This window comes from Lasioglossum baleicum, chromosome 3 (genome assembly GCF_051020765.1).
Source record: "Lasioglossum baleicum chromosome 3, iyLasBale1, whole genome shotgun sequence".
Taxonomy (NCBI): domain Eukaryota; kingdom Metazoa; phylum Arthropoda; class Insecta; order Hymenoptera; family Halictidae; genus Lasioglossum; species Lasioglossum baleicum.
Genome location: NC_134931.1, coordinates 16768387 through 16784629, shown reverse-complemented (window position 1 = coordinate 16784629; position 16243 = coordinate 16768387). Strand labels below are relative to the sequence as shown.

Sequence of the window (16243 nt, the reverse complement as noted above, 5' to 3'; positions counted from 1 at the left end):
TTAAAATTCTTTAAACAATGTGACAATGAGTTAAATGACATTAAAAACTATAGTTTCTACAAGCAACAAAGTTCGTACAACATTTTGTTAATAATTATAAAGAAATTTATATTTAATTTACACAATGATAATAGAAAATTCATTAAACTCTGAAGTAATCTAAAATGACATCGCAGCGGGAATAACATCCAAAATTGTTTCAAATATACAAAGCCATCCGCACTGTATTCTTAAAATAAATAATTTTATCCGATTTTTGTGATATAATCAAACAGTTTAATTGAACTTCATAATGTTAGCTGCTATGGTAGCTTATGCTAAGTATAGATTTAGTATCTTTAACTAAATGTCCAGGCTAGATTGTATAGGAAAATCCTAAGATGGTTATAGACGCTGCCATCGTATCAACATAAGACTATTCGAAGATTCGATAGCCCTTGATATGGAGTCATATAGTCCATGTCCCAGCCACAATTGATTCAACTGCCTGTATTTTTCATGACACAGTCGAAGCGGATTTCCTCTTCGCAAACCTTGATCCGTTTCTCCGTATTCATCAAAATAAGGTGGACAAACAAACGATCCTCGAATTGGACTTCTCAAAAAAAGTATTTCACATTTTCGTACTCGTAAAAATATTCCGACTCCCGCACCGCACGTACTTGCGTGATATGTACACGCACCGACTGTCATCTTATTCAGTTCAGTTTGGCAACAGTAACTTTGAGAACATAACATTTCTCCACAAACCAGGCACATTGTTGGATTCTTTAAGTGCTCTTGATCGCTATTGGAACATGTGAATGATGATGTCATATTTATCAATTCACTATAATCTTCTGGAAGCTCGACCAATTTGTTAACTTTCAAAGGTTCTTTATATACTATGATCGCACTAGCACCAGCCAAATGCATTTGAACAATGGGATGACTTTTCCAAACATTTATCAATTTCATAATTACATCTAAATTTGGCTTCACTAATTCATCACACGTTGTGGGCAGACCCAAATATGCACAGATGTTTTCATATGTAGCTCCTTCTACTTTAGTTAATTCCTCCGGAGCTGGAACATCGGTTACATAATGAAAATAGAGAGCGCAACATCTAAGGAAAGGCATACAAGCTTCCTTGACTCTTCTCCATATTTCCGAGACTGTTTGTGTGTCGATGTTAACGCTTAAAGCTTGAACCAATATGAGGATGGATTCTGCAGATCTTTCAGTCATTTCTTGTCCTTCTGTATCCATTCCTTCATTGAAATCTGATGTTAACAATATTTTCACTATAAGAGACAGGAATACAAGTTGCAAGGCATAAAAGTCACACATTCCACCTGTAATGATTTGCGGTGGTCCATCATCTTTCGTATTGAAAAGATTTGGAAGTGAATTAATTAAAGGAACAAGCATTCCAAATGAATCCCAATCTAAGATACTTGCTGAATCATGTGGGTTCTTTAATAACAACGTCAAATAGGAGAGAGCATGATTTCTAATGTTATCTTTGTTCGCCCATGTCAAATTTGTACCGCTATTAGCCGTACACGCAGACCCCAGAATAGCTGAAATTCTAGCAAGACCTTCTAAACTATCCCTTTGTCTAGACGATAAAGCACCCAATAATGGTTTATCCATATCACGTAAGATAAATTCTATGGCATGAATAGTGTACGCTGTTGATTTCCATACTGATAATGGGACTGTGGGACCATTTTCACGTGGTTCTGTTCCACAACCTACTGTATACGTTGCCTGTGCGAAAAGATGTATCATCGATATTAAATTTTCAGAAATAGTTGGTCCAGGATGACCGTAAGTTGATGCTAAACCTTCCACTACTGGATCTATAAGCATATGAGAAAAAATTGTAGGACCGCCATGAGATCCGTGATCCAAAGGATTATCTTCTTCCATGGTCTGATTATCTTGAGATTCGGTGTTTGCGTAATATCGACGATATTCTAATTTGGATTCTGTTACCCATAAACCCTCCAACCATGCACTGAAGTCAAGTTGAGGCAGATTTTGAGGTGTTGCTTGTAATATTCCTAACGGCGGTAAAAGAGGTAAAACAGTATTACTAAGACACTCGCATAGTGGACATAGATATTCGTGTTTCTCCACGTCGAAGCTTGCAGGTTGCCGTAAACGGAATGGCCTCCTATTCTCTTTAGCAAGGACATTATTAAAATACTTTTGCCAACAATTTACATGCATCACATGACCACAGGTACCAGTATGCGGCGATGCACCTAATTTTGCTGAAAGGTACAACGGATCAGGTTCGTTAACCGAATCGCCTCTATATTGGCATAGCACTGTAGACTGTTGCACACAGGCAGCCAATACCATTGCTGGACCAGCTGCAGTTACAGTTTGATTTTCCTGGCACAAGATGCAAGTATAAGTTTTCTCTTCGCACATTCTTGCTGTTTGTTCACCGACGGCAACAGGTGTTTTTTGAAAACATTCATTCAGATCTATAGTAGAACCTCGATCATTGGACTTATTAGCATCTAAATCAGCTTCTTCAAACAATTCGGCATTCTTCTTCATAAAATGTTTCTGCATAGCTGCCATCTGTGCCATTACTTTTGCACGTTTCTGAGCTGCCATTTTTGTTCTCCACTCTTTATCATTTTTATTACTTTTAGCGTAGCTCGTGGGTCCTGTTTGCATTACGAATGGTGTACTACTATCTTCTACAGTATTTCCAGCAACTTCTTTGTATTTTAATAAAACCCACATTAATAAATCTTTATGCGTTTCTACTCGTGGACTGATGTAGAGATCCTCCAATAATTTGAAAATGTTCCATTTCACAGCTCTGGCAGTAAAAGTAAGAAAAGGATAGTAGCCCGACTCTTGTTCTTGAAGTGCGTAACCAATAAGATGTAAAACTTTATGCACTTGTGGCTCTGAAAAACTGCCAAGTCCGCAATTAAGTGCTCTCTCCAGTACAATTTTCATAATATGTAACATAACATCGCATTGCAGTAAATTAGTAACTAAACTAAATAGTTCTGACAGTCTGGGAAGTTTAGGAGGTGGACAACATTCTAATTCTCCGAGAGCCTTTCTTCGTTTTCTCTGAACCTCTTCAGATTTGCTTAATTCCTCCTTTGTGTAGTGATAGAAAAAAATATTATATTCTGAATAAAATTCTGGTTTTAGTTGATATACACCTTTTCCTCCCGATGCTTGAGAAGGTTTTTTGAAATCTGCAACTTCATGGATTACTTGTTCCATTCCCATTTCTATGTTTGGATCATCCGGTAATGCCTTGCTAAGTTCTGAATGAGAAAGTGGTTTAATACACAGTTGTTGTATTATATCTTTTTTCAAGCGGTCGTCAGCAGTAACTTGTCCTACTCCAGGTACGTATCGTTCTCCAATTATTATGATCAGTAGTCCTAGGAATTCTTCGACTAAACTAATTTCTTCCTGATCTAAAGCAGTATTTCCAAAATCTGGATTCGCCCAACGCAGCAGATTATATTTGTTTAGAACGTGAATTAAAAATTCGTTACTCTCTATTAAAGATGCTCCAGCTTGAAGTAATATAATGTCTGTATCTAGCATTTCGGAACGACATTTCACATTATGATAGAAATACAATTGATTTACTAAAGAATATCCGTTCCTTCTCCACATGCCAGCATGCGCCTGTGAAATCATTACTTGTGCAGCCAATACAGGTTCTATAATTTCCTCTGGTGTCGGTTTTGCTTGGTTAATAAATTCGTCACATTGAAAATGTAAATTATGTTGTTCAAGGTACAAAAACAGCCCAGCTAAAAATCTGGATAGAGGAAGATGTATAGAGACCGGTTCAGATGACACGTCGTATAGAATACACGTTGCACTGTGATCTACTAATTCTCTCACTTGTGTCGGACGATACTCGAGTCCTGCCTGCTTGCTCAATCTTCTCAAAACCAATCTGAAAGCTTTTATTAAGACAACTCGATCTGAGCCACACCATTGTAGAGCGAGCGTCATAACCGGAGATAACCTGACATGTAAATTAAAAGCAGATTCCCATTCAGGTTCATACTCCACATGTTGGCCAACTTGTCTCAGCACAGCATCCATGCATTGCATACTACAAAGTAGAGTCAGTAAAAGTGAAAGTCCTTGTAAGAATCCTTCCCTCAGTTCATCCGTCCAAACGGTTGGTTTAGTGCTTAGTAAGTATCGTAAATCATGGAGTATTTGTTGTGCTCTTCTAAAAGAAGAATGCGGAGGATCTCTTTCAAATTCCAACTTTCCTGCTGCATTACATCTTCGAGAACTTTCGGAAATAAACGTATTCAACAAGATAAATAACACATTATGATGTGCAATGAGGTAGTGCGCTAATGTTGGGACAGTGAACAACTGCACTGAAAGCGAAACAATAGAAAATGGATGATCATGATCATCTCTTATGAAATCCTTCATAACACATCCATAATTATTAGTGAAGACGATTGCTAAAGCTTTCTTGCTTTCATACTGCATAAGCATTCCAGACATGAATAATCTGTGCCAGGCTGTTCTAGCAGATTTCCACAGCTCTGAGTCTCTCATAAGCATACCTTCTACAACGGAAATATCTGGTAATTTTGTATTTAGCGCAACATTACTGAATAGCACTCTGAAACCTTCACTGAGACTTATAAATTGTTGCAACCAATTTAAAAGTTTCATAGCAAACGTTTGATGAGCAATTACATGAGCATGAACTACGAGAACTTTTAATGCTCGGCTGCTGTGTCTTTGAGTAAATTTTTCAATATCAAACTTTAAATCCTCGCAAACTTTAAACCTAGAACACTTCACAACAGCTCTACCTTCTCTATCAACATTTGTTACAAACTCTACCGCATCTTTTGACTGGCACTTCATAACACGCGTAAGTGTACTGATTACCTGATCGAATGTATGTGTCTCGTTATTAAATAGAACTGTACAATAAGAATCCAAAGAAGATAAAAGCGACGAAGGATCTTCATCGTTTTCTTTGATTTGTAATTCAGGTGGTACGCTTGTGTATTCTAAAGATAACATTTCGTAGCAATATCTCAGGACTGCTTCGAAAGTTACGACTGCTCTTTCTGCAACATCACCAGGCAACTTGTTTCCACAAGATTCTTTAGCTTGATTTCCAGCTAAATGTATATTACAAAATGGTTCTTTTTTCCAAGCTTCTGTATCTCCACAGTCGCAACATCCTCCGCCGCTCGACGTACCCATTTTGTATTTATGATTTCGATGAGCTGACTGTTTGAAACAATCCACACACAAGACACAAGTCATATCCATACAACATTCTCTGCAGCTATACGTTGGCTCTCCCATCTTGAATACTTTACCGCATATATTGCTATCCATTTGACTTAGTTGTTTTAAAGCATTCTGCGGATCACCATTGCAGATGAATTCTTCTAGCGTATAATATAATACTTTTTGCGCTGTTTCTTCGTCAAAACTCCAGTCCAAACAATCGCTATTTGGTTTAGGACTATATATTTTTGGAACCCAGATTCTCCAGTGTTCTTTGAAATGAGTACCCAACAATATTCCTTTACTCATTTTCTCCATCCATATGCTAACACATGGTTGGGTATAAGTTGGAGGTTCGTTACCCATGACGGCAAGTTTAATTTTTCAAAATAATGTGCACTGAAATAATGAACATTAGAAAATTAAACCGAGGCTTCTAGATTTCTTAATATTAGAGATTCTATCGCATTATTAACCGTTGTTAAAAGTATTCTCAAGACATTTTTCTACAAGAAATATAATTTATCGCATTAAACATTTATTTCTTTTTTGATAAAGACACATTTACAATATCCATTGTGTATTATACATTAATTCGCTAGAAGTATAAAAGAATTCTGGATATACTGTTGTGTTTTTTTTTTCACCGTTTAACCCTTTGCGGATAAAGATTTGTTAAAAATATTAAAGAATATATTGCTCAGAGAAGTAGATCATGTATTAAAGTCTTGAGTGCTGGGCAAAATGGAAGATATATGCTAATGTTTTATCATGTACGCAATTACATTATTTGTCTGCAACAACATTCGTCCGTAAAAGGTTAAACATCAATAACATCTTCTAACTTATAATATTATATAAATCTGTTTTATAAACATAAATACTCGACAAAGATTATTATACTGACCACAGCAATACGCAGGATCAACTCGGTTTTCAATTTAACGGACCAACGGAAGGTGAATGCAAATTACTATACTTCTTACATTGTTGTTTAATCTAGTGTACGAATGTAAGGTATGCTAGAACCATTGGTAGGATTCTACTACGCTAAAGCCTTCCGTTCACTTTGATTATACAGTTTTATACGGTGGCTTTTATTTCACGCATATTTACTCATTCTCTCTCGATCATAATCTGAAATAGATAGGTTACGAAAAGTTTATAAAAAATATCGTATGTACGCGACATAATCCTACTTTCGTTTTTTCGTTTAAGCAAAACATGTTCATAACTGCGTAAGTTCGCGTACCATTCTCATATCGTTAAAGTAGAATATTAAAGTGACGTTTCGAGAACCAGGAAGCAGGTTCAACAGTGTCGTAAGAGACAGAAACTAAACGTTACATTACGAAACTTGATATCTTATACAGATCGAATAACATTTCAATTTGAAAAACTATTTCACAAGTGCGACGGAGCTTTTACTAAACCGAACTATTTTTAACTTCCTCGGAAGACGATACTTACTATTATGACGACCAGGCCAAGGTTAATAAAAGATATTGAAAGTTCTTTGTTTCACAAAATCTGTAGGTGATTCTTGATTACGTATATAATAATGATTCAGAATCGTGTCTTCCTATGATGATCACAAGTTCGCATCTGAGATGCGTATATTCGAAAACAGCAATCAGCCAAGTTTTGACATTTCAGAATGAAATGATAAGTAATATTTTTGCACAGCTGCTTCAACAATGCACAAAATGGCTTATGAAGTTTAGAGTCTAAAACCATATGCATATTAGACGTGTTTTTGTGTTGATATCCGCTTTTGATTGCAGCGCCAAAACAATTAGTTTAAAATATTGCATATTTCCAAAAATTGAAAAGCTAACAGATTCAATACTATGTTTGTGCTGAGAAGAAGCACCTTCTTAATCCAAGATATATGTATCTTTAAATAATCACTTACGCAACAAATATATTTATCTGATCTTTCAACATTTATTTGTTCTAATGTGATTAAAACCGAATAAATTTTACTACGCAGGAGCGAAACACATTACAGATTTATTTTCATCTTTACAGAAATGTCTGTTGCTTATTTGAAATATTATATACATCCTTTTGTCTAGCAACAACGAAATATCGTTTTTATGATAAAATAAAATTTTTATTATTAAAATAAAATAAAATTTGTGCAACCAATGATAATGCACATTTTCTCACTATAAATTGTATCGTTGATTTAGTTACATAATCCTAATAAGTTGCCTGCGGTAAGATACTAGTAGAGATTTTGTTGTTGTAAAGTTTGTCGCAACCTGTCCTTTTCAGTTCATAACGTTGTTATGCGAACACGTGTTAAAAGTGTAATTGTTGAATTTAGAGCTAAATAAGAACACATTCACGTAAGTATACTCGTATAATTTAATAGTAATATGTAATGTTTATGAATATAATGAGAAAATGTATTTACCCCTTCTAAATTTTTTGATATCGGTCTATATCCATACGGCTTCCAGTCACGCAGTGATGTATTACACCGTATTACTCCCGCATAAGAATGCACGAAATAATCTGTATAATTATCGCAATATTATATTATTTTTTGTGCAAATTATAATATACTCATTGAAATAATTTTGAATATAAAAACTGTTGAATTTCATTGTAGACATTTCTCAAATGTTTCTTTTATATGACATTGTATTGTGTTTGTATGATGTCATTTATTAGCACCTATATATTTCTAATGATTTCACATAAGTTTCCATCAGATTGTATTACTTGCAATTTATCACATCTCCTATTTTCTTTTCGCAACTGTAGCAAGTAATATAATTTATGACTTTATAAATTGACATAACATTATGTACTGTTAAACTATATCCCTATCTCAATATTTAGTTGATATCACCCCATTTTTATAAGTTACGTATACCTATAAAACGATACATGTAAATACATACCATTTTGTTAATTCTTATAGAATGCCTCTCGCTAAAGATTTCCTGCATCCAAGCCCAGCGGAAGAGAAAAAGAAACACAAATTGAAGAGACTTGTACAAAAGCCAAACAGCTATTTTATGGATGTCAAATGTCCTGGATGTTACGCCATCAAAACCATATTTTCACATGCACAAATATCGGTAGAATGTGACGGTTGTCGTACAATACTGTGCAGATCCACGGGTGGCAAAGCACGATTAACCGAAGGTTGTTCCTTCAGAAGAAAGGTCCAGTGCTAATGTAACAATGGTTAAGACGACATAATGTATACAATTCTCTTTATATGCAAGAAATAAACACAACTACTGGACATTTATCTTTTTTTAATTTATTATATCCTACTATTACTTTCATTGCGTAATCTTGTGCAAGAGAATAGGAATTTTTATTCCTATGCTACAATACGTTATTATAGAACTAGCATAATTCCCATTGAAAAATCAACGGCTGGCTTATATGTGGTGGTATGCCACTAATTTAATTTTAGCACTTGATCCTGAAGGATTTCCGGGATAATATAAATATTCGTGCACCCCTTTTGTGCTAAAACCTACCTGTGTACTAAATTTCTGCTTTCTATGTCTTCTGTGTTTCGAGATTTTTTTACAGTTACATAAAATTAAAAATATAATGAATGGTATCGTTCATCCCCGAGAAAAAGGTACAGAGAAACTTGTAGGTATTTATGCCTTGATACCTGATTGATATGCCTATTTCGTAATATTGCGTAAAATTTCGTCTGAATCGCTTGACGAAGTAAACAAATGAATCTATCTAAATAGTAAGACGATATCTCGCTATCTCTCCAGAATTTATAATACAAAATATAAGCCACAAGCTCACTAAATATATATGTTTCGGAGATTCCCCGTTGCCCATCTTCATTTCGCGTGCAATCTTCTCGTGGACGGACAATACAAGTAGCATTAACGTATTTTGTCTTTATTTCAATTTTACATTCAGGTTCTCTATGATAAATTTAACAGTATCTTAAATTTGTTTGTTTATGATAAAATATAAACAAATGGTTTGGGTAACTTTCAATGAGATAAATTATATGCACAATACACAAGGGTCGTGCCACGTGAAATCGGACACTTTTCGCAATACTGTTTCGAATTTTGTTGAAATTCGGATATGTCTATAGTCTATTTATAGCCTTTAGTGATATATCAACGCATCTCGAACGATTTTTCGAAATAAACTGTCAACCTTCAATTAAACAAATGCAAAATAAATAGTTTCCACTATAAGCATCTAAAAACTCATTTTCATCGGTTATAATTTAATGAAAAAAAGTTGAAACTTTAATTTACACATCTTTAAAATTAACAATTTCTAAGATTTCGAAAAATCCTTTGAGATGTGTTGATATGTCACTGAAAAGCTACAACATATCCAAATTTCAATAAAATCCGAAACAGTACTCTGGAAAAGTGTTCGATGTCGCGTGGAATGAACCATAATTGTTTGTTAAACAAATTATCAGATATTATGGTTGTGAAATGTCATAATTTGAATAAATTTAATGTTAAACGACTTAATTTGCTACTTATGAATGCAAAATTGCATTATATGATTGGAATATTCCTCCTGCAACTTCCACGGAACGTGATTTCAGAGATAACTGCAATGAGAAAAAAGAATTAATTACATTGGAAAGTAATGCTAAGTATTGAATTTGAATTCAAGCTTACAGTGACATCAGGATTTCCTGGCTGAATTTTCAATTCATTTAATACCCAAACGTTGTTTGTTAATTTAAGTGATTGATACAACATATCTTGACCTTCTACATTTCTCTTGGCTATTGTAAATACATTGTTCTGTTGCATTTTTTGGACAACTTGATCTGCTGTCAACATTACTCCTTTCAATGTATACTGTACCTATATTATTTATATGAATTTTGTAAATTATATATGATGCTTGATAATAAATTGAATTACAACTTTAAAGAGACAAGAAATACCTCGTTTTGGGCAGGTATATCTTTCCATGTACTAAGAAATACTCTTTTATCTAATTGTCCATCTTCCGTGAAATATACATTCATGGGTACAATACAAGCGAAATAAAATATATCGATATTATTTTTTATTGCAACTTGAAGATTATTCAAAGGTTCCATGCGCTGCACTGCGCCAGCTGTAGACAAGATTACACTGGTATCTACGCTGGCTACAGGACTTAGAGGACTTGGTACTTGTAGCGGTGCAGCAGGTGTTAAACCAAAACTATTTTTATTCAATTGTATTGCAAAGCCTGTCATTGGTTGCATTGTTTTATTTGTGAATGTCATATCCATACTAATCTGTCCGTTCCTGTTTGAAAGAGAATATTAACGTTTCCAAAATATTTTAATTGATGTATTTGTATATGCAGGCTGTACTTAGAGTATAATAGGTTTCTTATCCAAGTTGGGTGAGAAAATTGAGCTTGATCTTACTTACTTTCTCGAGAATGTTCCCCATATGTCAAGTCCTTTGCCTTTTACCGCAGGTAACCAATTAACTTTAGGTAATATGTAGGAAGTAGGTCCTTGATTAAAACCAAATATATCGCCAAGAAGCCCGGTAGTACTTTGAGACACTACCGGTGCATTATTTGTCGTTTCAGTAGCACCCAAAATTCCATCTAAAACGCCTCCTAATAAATCCAAACCTGCTTGTGGAGTTGGCGTTGAGGTAACCATAGATGGGCCACCTATGAAAGATTATATATAAGGTATAATTTATGAAGAATCAATAAAAATATCAATGTAATAATTAACTTAAATACTTACCAATATCCATACTGAGCAGATCACCGATTAAAGAATCTTGAGCAGGAATAACTTGAGCATGAAGCTGTGCTGCATGTTGTCCTGAATCTTCATTTGAATTACTTCTAGCTGGTAATGATTTTCTAGCACCGGCTGATCTACCTTCAACGAAAGCAGTAGGTGGTTTATGATACACCGATGCCAAGCTTGAGATATGACATATTAACTCGTCTAATAATGTTGGCTCTAACAGATCTGTTTCTTCTGAAATTAGTGGTTTCTCAGCAAGCACAACTTCCTTAGCAGCTGCTGGATCAGTACTAAGTAAGCGCCAATAGATAAAACCTCGATCTCTCAAATCAGGATTATCAGAATCTTGTGTTGCTAGGCTAAGAACTTGTTGAACCAATTCTTGCGTATCTGTAGGTCGTTTAAGGAACAGTTTAACAATCGCTGTAAGCAATTGTAATTGTACTTGTGTGTTTTCATCGTGAAATCCTTCTAAGAAGCTCTCGAGAAGTTCATCTGCATTGTCAATTCGTTCGGCGTATTCTCCAATGATCCATATCATAGAAGCACGCGCTTCTGGTTCATCCAGTGTATCCAAATTTTCACAAAGAGTTGATATAATACTTTCATATTTATTTGGATACTTTCGGAAAATATCTTTTATAACAACAATTGCTTCCTGGACGACATAATTTACTTTTGTCTGTATTAAATCAAGCAACGTTGCAACACATCGTTCGGCAGAAGGTTCAACTTTGATGGCGCAACGGCCGATAGCTCTTACAGCCTTACGTACGAAATCTACATCAACTTCAGTTGCATATTCTTTCAATTCAGATAAAACTTGAGCTATGTTAGCTTGAGAGGCTAAGCGAATCATGATGTCCAACTTTTCAAGTTTCACGTAAATTGGATCGTTATACTTGACAAAGAAAACTTTCATTTCATGCTTCAGAATGTCCGGCCGTTTTTGTACAATAAGATTTATATTTCTTAATGCTACATATTGAACTTCCGGTTCAGAGCTAAGTAAAGTTACAAGCGGTGGCGCTAATTTCTTAGTCAAGGTGCCAACAAAGTCAGACTCTGATTGTAGCATTTCCATTAATTTCATTAATACCTGAATTTGGAAAATGTGATTTTTAAATTTGTGACAAAAGTGATACGAGACTGAAGGAAACATAAAGAGAGTTGTATTCGATACACAACCTTAACAGCAGATAGAACAACTGCAGCATTAGCATGAGCTAAACGTGGAGTGATTCGTTCGCAAATACTTTGCGCTTCTCGTTCATCTTTCGGTGAATAATTTGCTAGCGAGTCCAAAATGAAAATCTGTCCCCATTCTGTACATTCATTGAGAGCTGTCAATAATTTGTTAATGGTCTGTGCATTCATTTCAACTAAAGGCTGACCGCTTGGACTTGCTTCATTGATTTCAGAAAGAGCAGCTACCGCATTTGCAACAACCTAGATGCCATTAAACAACAGTTAACCATATGTATGTTTTACGTTAATATATACATACATTGTGTCCCATGAACTCTGTCCACTTAAATGTCTTGGTTATTTCAAACAATACGAGAAAATGTTACGTACAGAAGTTGTAGGGTTTAAGAAACTACATAATATGGTATAAATGGTATTCTTGCAAGTGGAGGCGTACAGAAGATATAGAGATCACCTTTGTTTTTTTAAATGGAATGTCTAATTTTTTATGCTCTATTTTGATAGATTGGCGTAAGGTGACTTGCAAGAATACCATTTATACAACTTCTGTAAGTAACATTTTCTTGTATTGTTTGAAATAACCAAAATATTCAAGTGGACAGAGTTCGTGGGACACACTGTATAACTGACATGGAGATCTGAGACATTTATTTACCATGGGATTACTGTCCGATAGAAGATCTTTTAATTGATCCAAAAATCCCTGATCCTCGACTAAAGCTGCATTAATATCATAAAGCTTGGCCACACATACAGCTGCAGTCTTACGAACATATGGATCCTCGTCCTTCAGGCATTTTCGCAGTGGTTCACAGAGGTACTCTGTAATCTTGTCCACGCGTATACATCCCATTGTGCGAACTGCCAACGCGCGAATCAGTGGATTTGGGTCCTCGCAATCCTGCGCAAAAATCGGGCAAGCCAGGGATTCAAGTCTAGTCACAGCAGTGGCTATCTATCTCAACCCATGAATTTTAACGAAGTAGAAAGTGGTATGGTACCTTTATCATCGGAGATGTCGCTTGCTCCTTTTGCGTGTCAGAACGAAAAAGGTCAAATTGGTCACCGTCACCATTTTGATTAATGATTAAATATTATACTTATCAATCATTTAATGTTATGTGATGCAGAACTGATTATTTTTTAAAGAGCACGAGATATTCTTTCTAATTTCTCAATTTATAGTTTTGTTTCTCATGATAATTGACAAATAAAAATGAAGAGGCACGTTTCACATTAAATTTCGTATCATGCACATAAAAATATGTTACATGTTATCCATTTAAACATTTAAAAAAATGTACATATATATGTTTATGGTAATTGCATTGAGAGATATTAATTTGAACATTGATTACACTTATTAATTAATTAACACTAAAGTTCTGAAAAGAATAAAACACTTTGCGTGCAAATAGTGTAAATATGCACTGCGTACAAGCAGCAATTTATCGTATAATGCAGTCATACATATATGAAATGAACATTTAAGGAATTGGTTTGTTCATGCTGTTTACACATTAGACACTATGATTAAGGAATAAATTTGTTCTACTGTTGAGGTTCTTTCAAACATATTTTGTTGAGGACCAATTGTACCTTTATTTTTAGTATAGATATAGCTGTATTGTTATTGTACATGTTTCTACAAGCTTTTTAATTGTAACATTTCTATGACTTGTAGAAAAAGATTCATGCTTCGTTTTGAGAATAGCACAAAATATACTCTAGTGCATTAATATTAAAATACTAACACATATTATTGAGTTCTTCACACACTTCCTTAATTATTCTGCTAAATGTTACAGCTTTCGTAATTCCATTCCTATTTCTGATGCTGAATTAAACTGAAAAGAGATACTGGAATTTGGTGATAATAACACAATAGAACGATCACAGATTAATGATTGAACTTTCATATTATTATATATTATCATATATAATATTTAATTATACTATATTTAGCCAAATTCCAGTCTCGTGCCCTTTGAAAAATAAGCAGTTCATTTAAAGAGAACAAAACGTACATTCCGTCTCATAACGCAGACAGCTCTGTGCAAACTGATGTAATTTGCAAAGCACGGTCTGTACATGATGTGAGGCAGGCTGTAAAATTAATGTTAAATTTATATTTAAAAAAAAAAAGAAAAAAAAACATATAACTTAAGAAAATTTCTATGCAGAAGTTTTTCCAGCTTGCCTCCTTGCAGACAGAGATTCTCAACATCATCCAAGTGTTATTAAAATATATAGAGGGTAAAAGTGCATTTTAATAAAACATGATAAGCATTTATTGAATTTCTATATTACATTACCTTGACGAATGTGTTGACAGCCATGATGGCCATATCCGGTTGACTTTTGGCATAATTCATCAGGTACAAATAAACCAGCTTTTTCAGTTCCAAATTGTCTGTCTGCATACAGTTGACTACGTCTGGGAAGAGCGCTGATACATCTTTACCCACGGTCATGGAAGCAATCACCTAAACATAATTAACATTACATTCAACGAATTAGTAATTGATCAATCTGCTATGTCAAACACATAAATAATAATAGTAATAATAATAACAATAATAATAATGACAACAATAATCACAATTATCGATTATACAAATTGTGACGACAATAATGTTGGTATTATATTTGAAAAAATAACAAAAGTATAAATATAATATATACATAATTAATATTAATAAAAATGAGTTTTATAAAAAAGAATTATAAAACATATATATAACAAATGAACACAAATATCGTTCAGATATCTTGAGTTATGAAATTTTAAAAAATTGCTCCTAATCATCCATTTGTTTGTGCAGCATGAAACAGATTTGTTGACTTGATGGATTTATATCGATAATGATGATATTGCAATGGAGAGTGCTATTTCAAAGATCAGATGTATTAGCGTAAAAAGTATTAGGAATGAATTGACAATATTATTTTCGAGGCTTACCTTATATACAAAATGTATTACCTTTTAGCTGTATTAGATTGCTTATCAAGTATTAATGAGATGCATGAGAATGAATAGAATGGGTAACCAATATTAAATCATTAGATTATTATTTGACGCTTAACATATACTAATTAAAACAACTTTATCAATAAAAAATGATATACCTTTTTCACAGCTTCTTTCTTTTTCTCCTTCTTCTCATTATTTAATTCTGACTTAAGTTCAAATATTTCACCTTTTTTTGTAGTGGTAAAATACTTTGAATCTGTCATCTTGAATTATTTAAATATTTTACAAATTTGTAATGCAAGCAATCAAGTGTACAATCTGAAATAGAAAGAGAGAGAGAGAACTACATATCGTGGCTGTAAGACTGTAGCAAAATTAAATAAGGTTTCAATATAGCAAACCATGAGAGATTGGATCAATGTTCAACATATATGGTATCATTCTACTAACTCTAATCGGATTGTGAAATATTCGAATACATTTCTGTATTGTAATAATAAACAAAAATATCTTCGAAGATTGTTTGTACAATATAAATAGATTTGATCAGAATATAATATGATAGCGATGTGTAGTTGAAAAAGTCAATATGTACACACTTCTTACATACTGGCTGTAGAATTATAGTCTCATTTTCTACAATTGGCTAGAATCGATAAGACAAAACAGTAATATTATTTGAAAGTATCTAGTTTTGAAGTACCTCAATGGTGTGAAACAATGAACAATTGTAAAAAATTATTGGTTGACAGAACATTGACAGCTCCTGAAGCAAAACGCCCCTCAACCATGGACTAAACACTCCAATGGATCCATACTGATCTATACATACATACATCCCATGTTAATGTGTTGGGTGTATGTAATAGTAGTACACTGATATATATATACTATGGATTGGAGATGCTTGAACAACACGAAGAAGGCTTTGGCATGAAGCGCCACTATCGAGACTCAAATGTACTATCCACTTCACCCCGCGATCACCCGCGGAGCTCCATGCTTTGCCTCACTTTGCCACGCCACCAATCAGAGCAAAG

General features: G+C 34.1%; 3 protein-coding genes across 6 annotated transcripts; 1 reads left to right on the top strand and 2 right to left on the bottom strand.

Moving 5' to 3' along the window:
- Positions 1 to 82: 82 nt before the first annotated feature.
- On the bottom strand, positions 83 to 7038 carry Ubr1 (Ubr1 ubiquitin ligase). Of its 2 annotated transcripts, none has more exons than XM_076420852.1 (3): positions 6742 to 7038; positions 6179 to 6408; positions 83 to 5670 (listed from the first exon to the last, which is right to left on the bottom strand). In XM_076420852.1, the coding sequence occupies exon 3, from the start codon at positions 5635 to 5637 to the stop codon at positions 385 to 387; it is 5253 nt and encodes a 1750-aa protein (XP_076276967.1). In that variant the 5' UTR covers positions 5638 to 5670; positions 6179 to 6408; positions 6742 to 7038; the 3' UTR covers positions 83 to 384. The 2 variants fall into 2 exon arrangements, with proteins under 2 accessions (XP_076276967.1, XP_076276968.1); XM_076420853.1 differs by lacking the exon at positions 6742 to 7038 and adding an exon at positions 6524 to 6712.
- A 431-nt stretch (positions 7039 to 7469) lies between these two features.
- Positions 7470 to 8542, top strand: Rps27 (ribosomal protein S27). The gene is made up of 2 exons (XM_076420862.1): positions 7470 to 7625; positions 8207 to 8542. The coding sequence occupies exon 2, from the start codon at positions 8208 to 8210 to the stop codon at positions 8463 to 8465; it is 258 nt and encodes an 85-aa protein (XP_076276977.1). The 5' UTR covers positions 7470 to 7625; position 8207; the 3' UTR covers positions 8466 to 8542.
- Positions 8543 to 9151: 609 nt separating this feature from the next.
- Positions 9152 to 16064, bottom strand: Ap-1-2beta (adaptor protein complex 1/2, beta subunit). 3 transcript variants are annotated; one of them, XM_076420854.1, is made up of 11 exons: positions 15907 to 16064; positions 15359 to 15521; positions 14545 to 14715; positions 13231 to 13257; positions 12885 to 13130; positions 12209 to 12469; positions 11012 to 12119; positions 10680 to 10932; positions 10199 to 10550; positions 9924 to 10115; positions 9152 to 9853 (listed from the first exon to the last, which is right to left on the bottom strand). In XM_076420854.1, the coding sequence occupies exons 2-11, from the start codon at positions 15464 to 15466 to the stop codon at positions 9779 to 9781; spliced, it is 2793 nt and encodes a 930-aa protein (XP_076276969.1). In that variant the 5' UTR covers positions 15467 to 15521; positions 15907 to 16064; the 3' UTR covers positions 9152 to 9778. The 3 variants fall into 3 exon arrangements, with proteins under 3 accessions (XP_076276969.1, XP_076276970.1, XP_076276971.1); XM_076420855.1 differs by lacking the exon at positions 15907 to 16064 and adding an exon at positions 15803 to 15820; XM_076420856.1 differs by lacking the exon at positions 13231 to 13257.
- Positions 16065 to 16243: the final 179 nt, after the last annotated feature.

Excerpts from the sequence above, each read along its gene's own strand:
- Rps27 (XM_076420862.1), top strand. The coding sequence starts at position 8,208 with ATGCCTCTCGCTAAAGATTTCCTGCATCCAAGCCCAGCGGAAGAGAAA.
- Ubr1 (XM_076420852.1), bottom strand. The coding sequence starts at position 5,637 with ATGGGTAACGAACCTCCAACTTATACCCAACCATGTGTTAGCATATGG.
- Ap-1-2beta (XM_076420854.1), bottom strand. The coding sequence starts at position 15,466 with ATGACAGATTCAAAGTATTTTACCACTACAAAAAAAGGTGAAATATTT. Across the intron at positions 12,470-12,884 it reads TATCGGACAGTAATCCCATG|GTTGTTGCAAATGCGGTAGC; the intron begins GTAAATAAATGT and ends AATGGCATCTAG. Across the intron at positions 12,120-12,208 it reads TTGTTCTATCTGCTGTTAAG|GTATTAATGAAATTAATGGA; the intron begins GTTGTGTATCGA and ends TTCCAAATTCAG.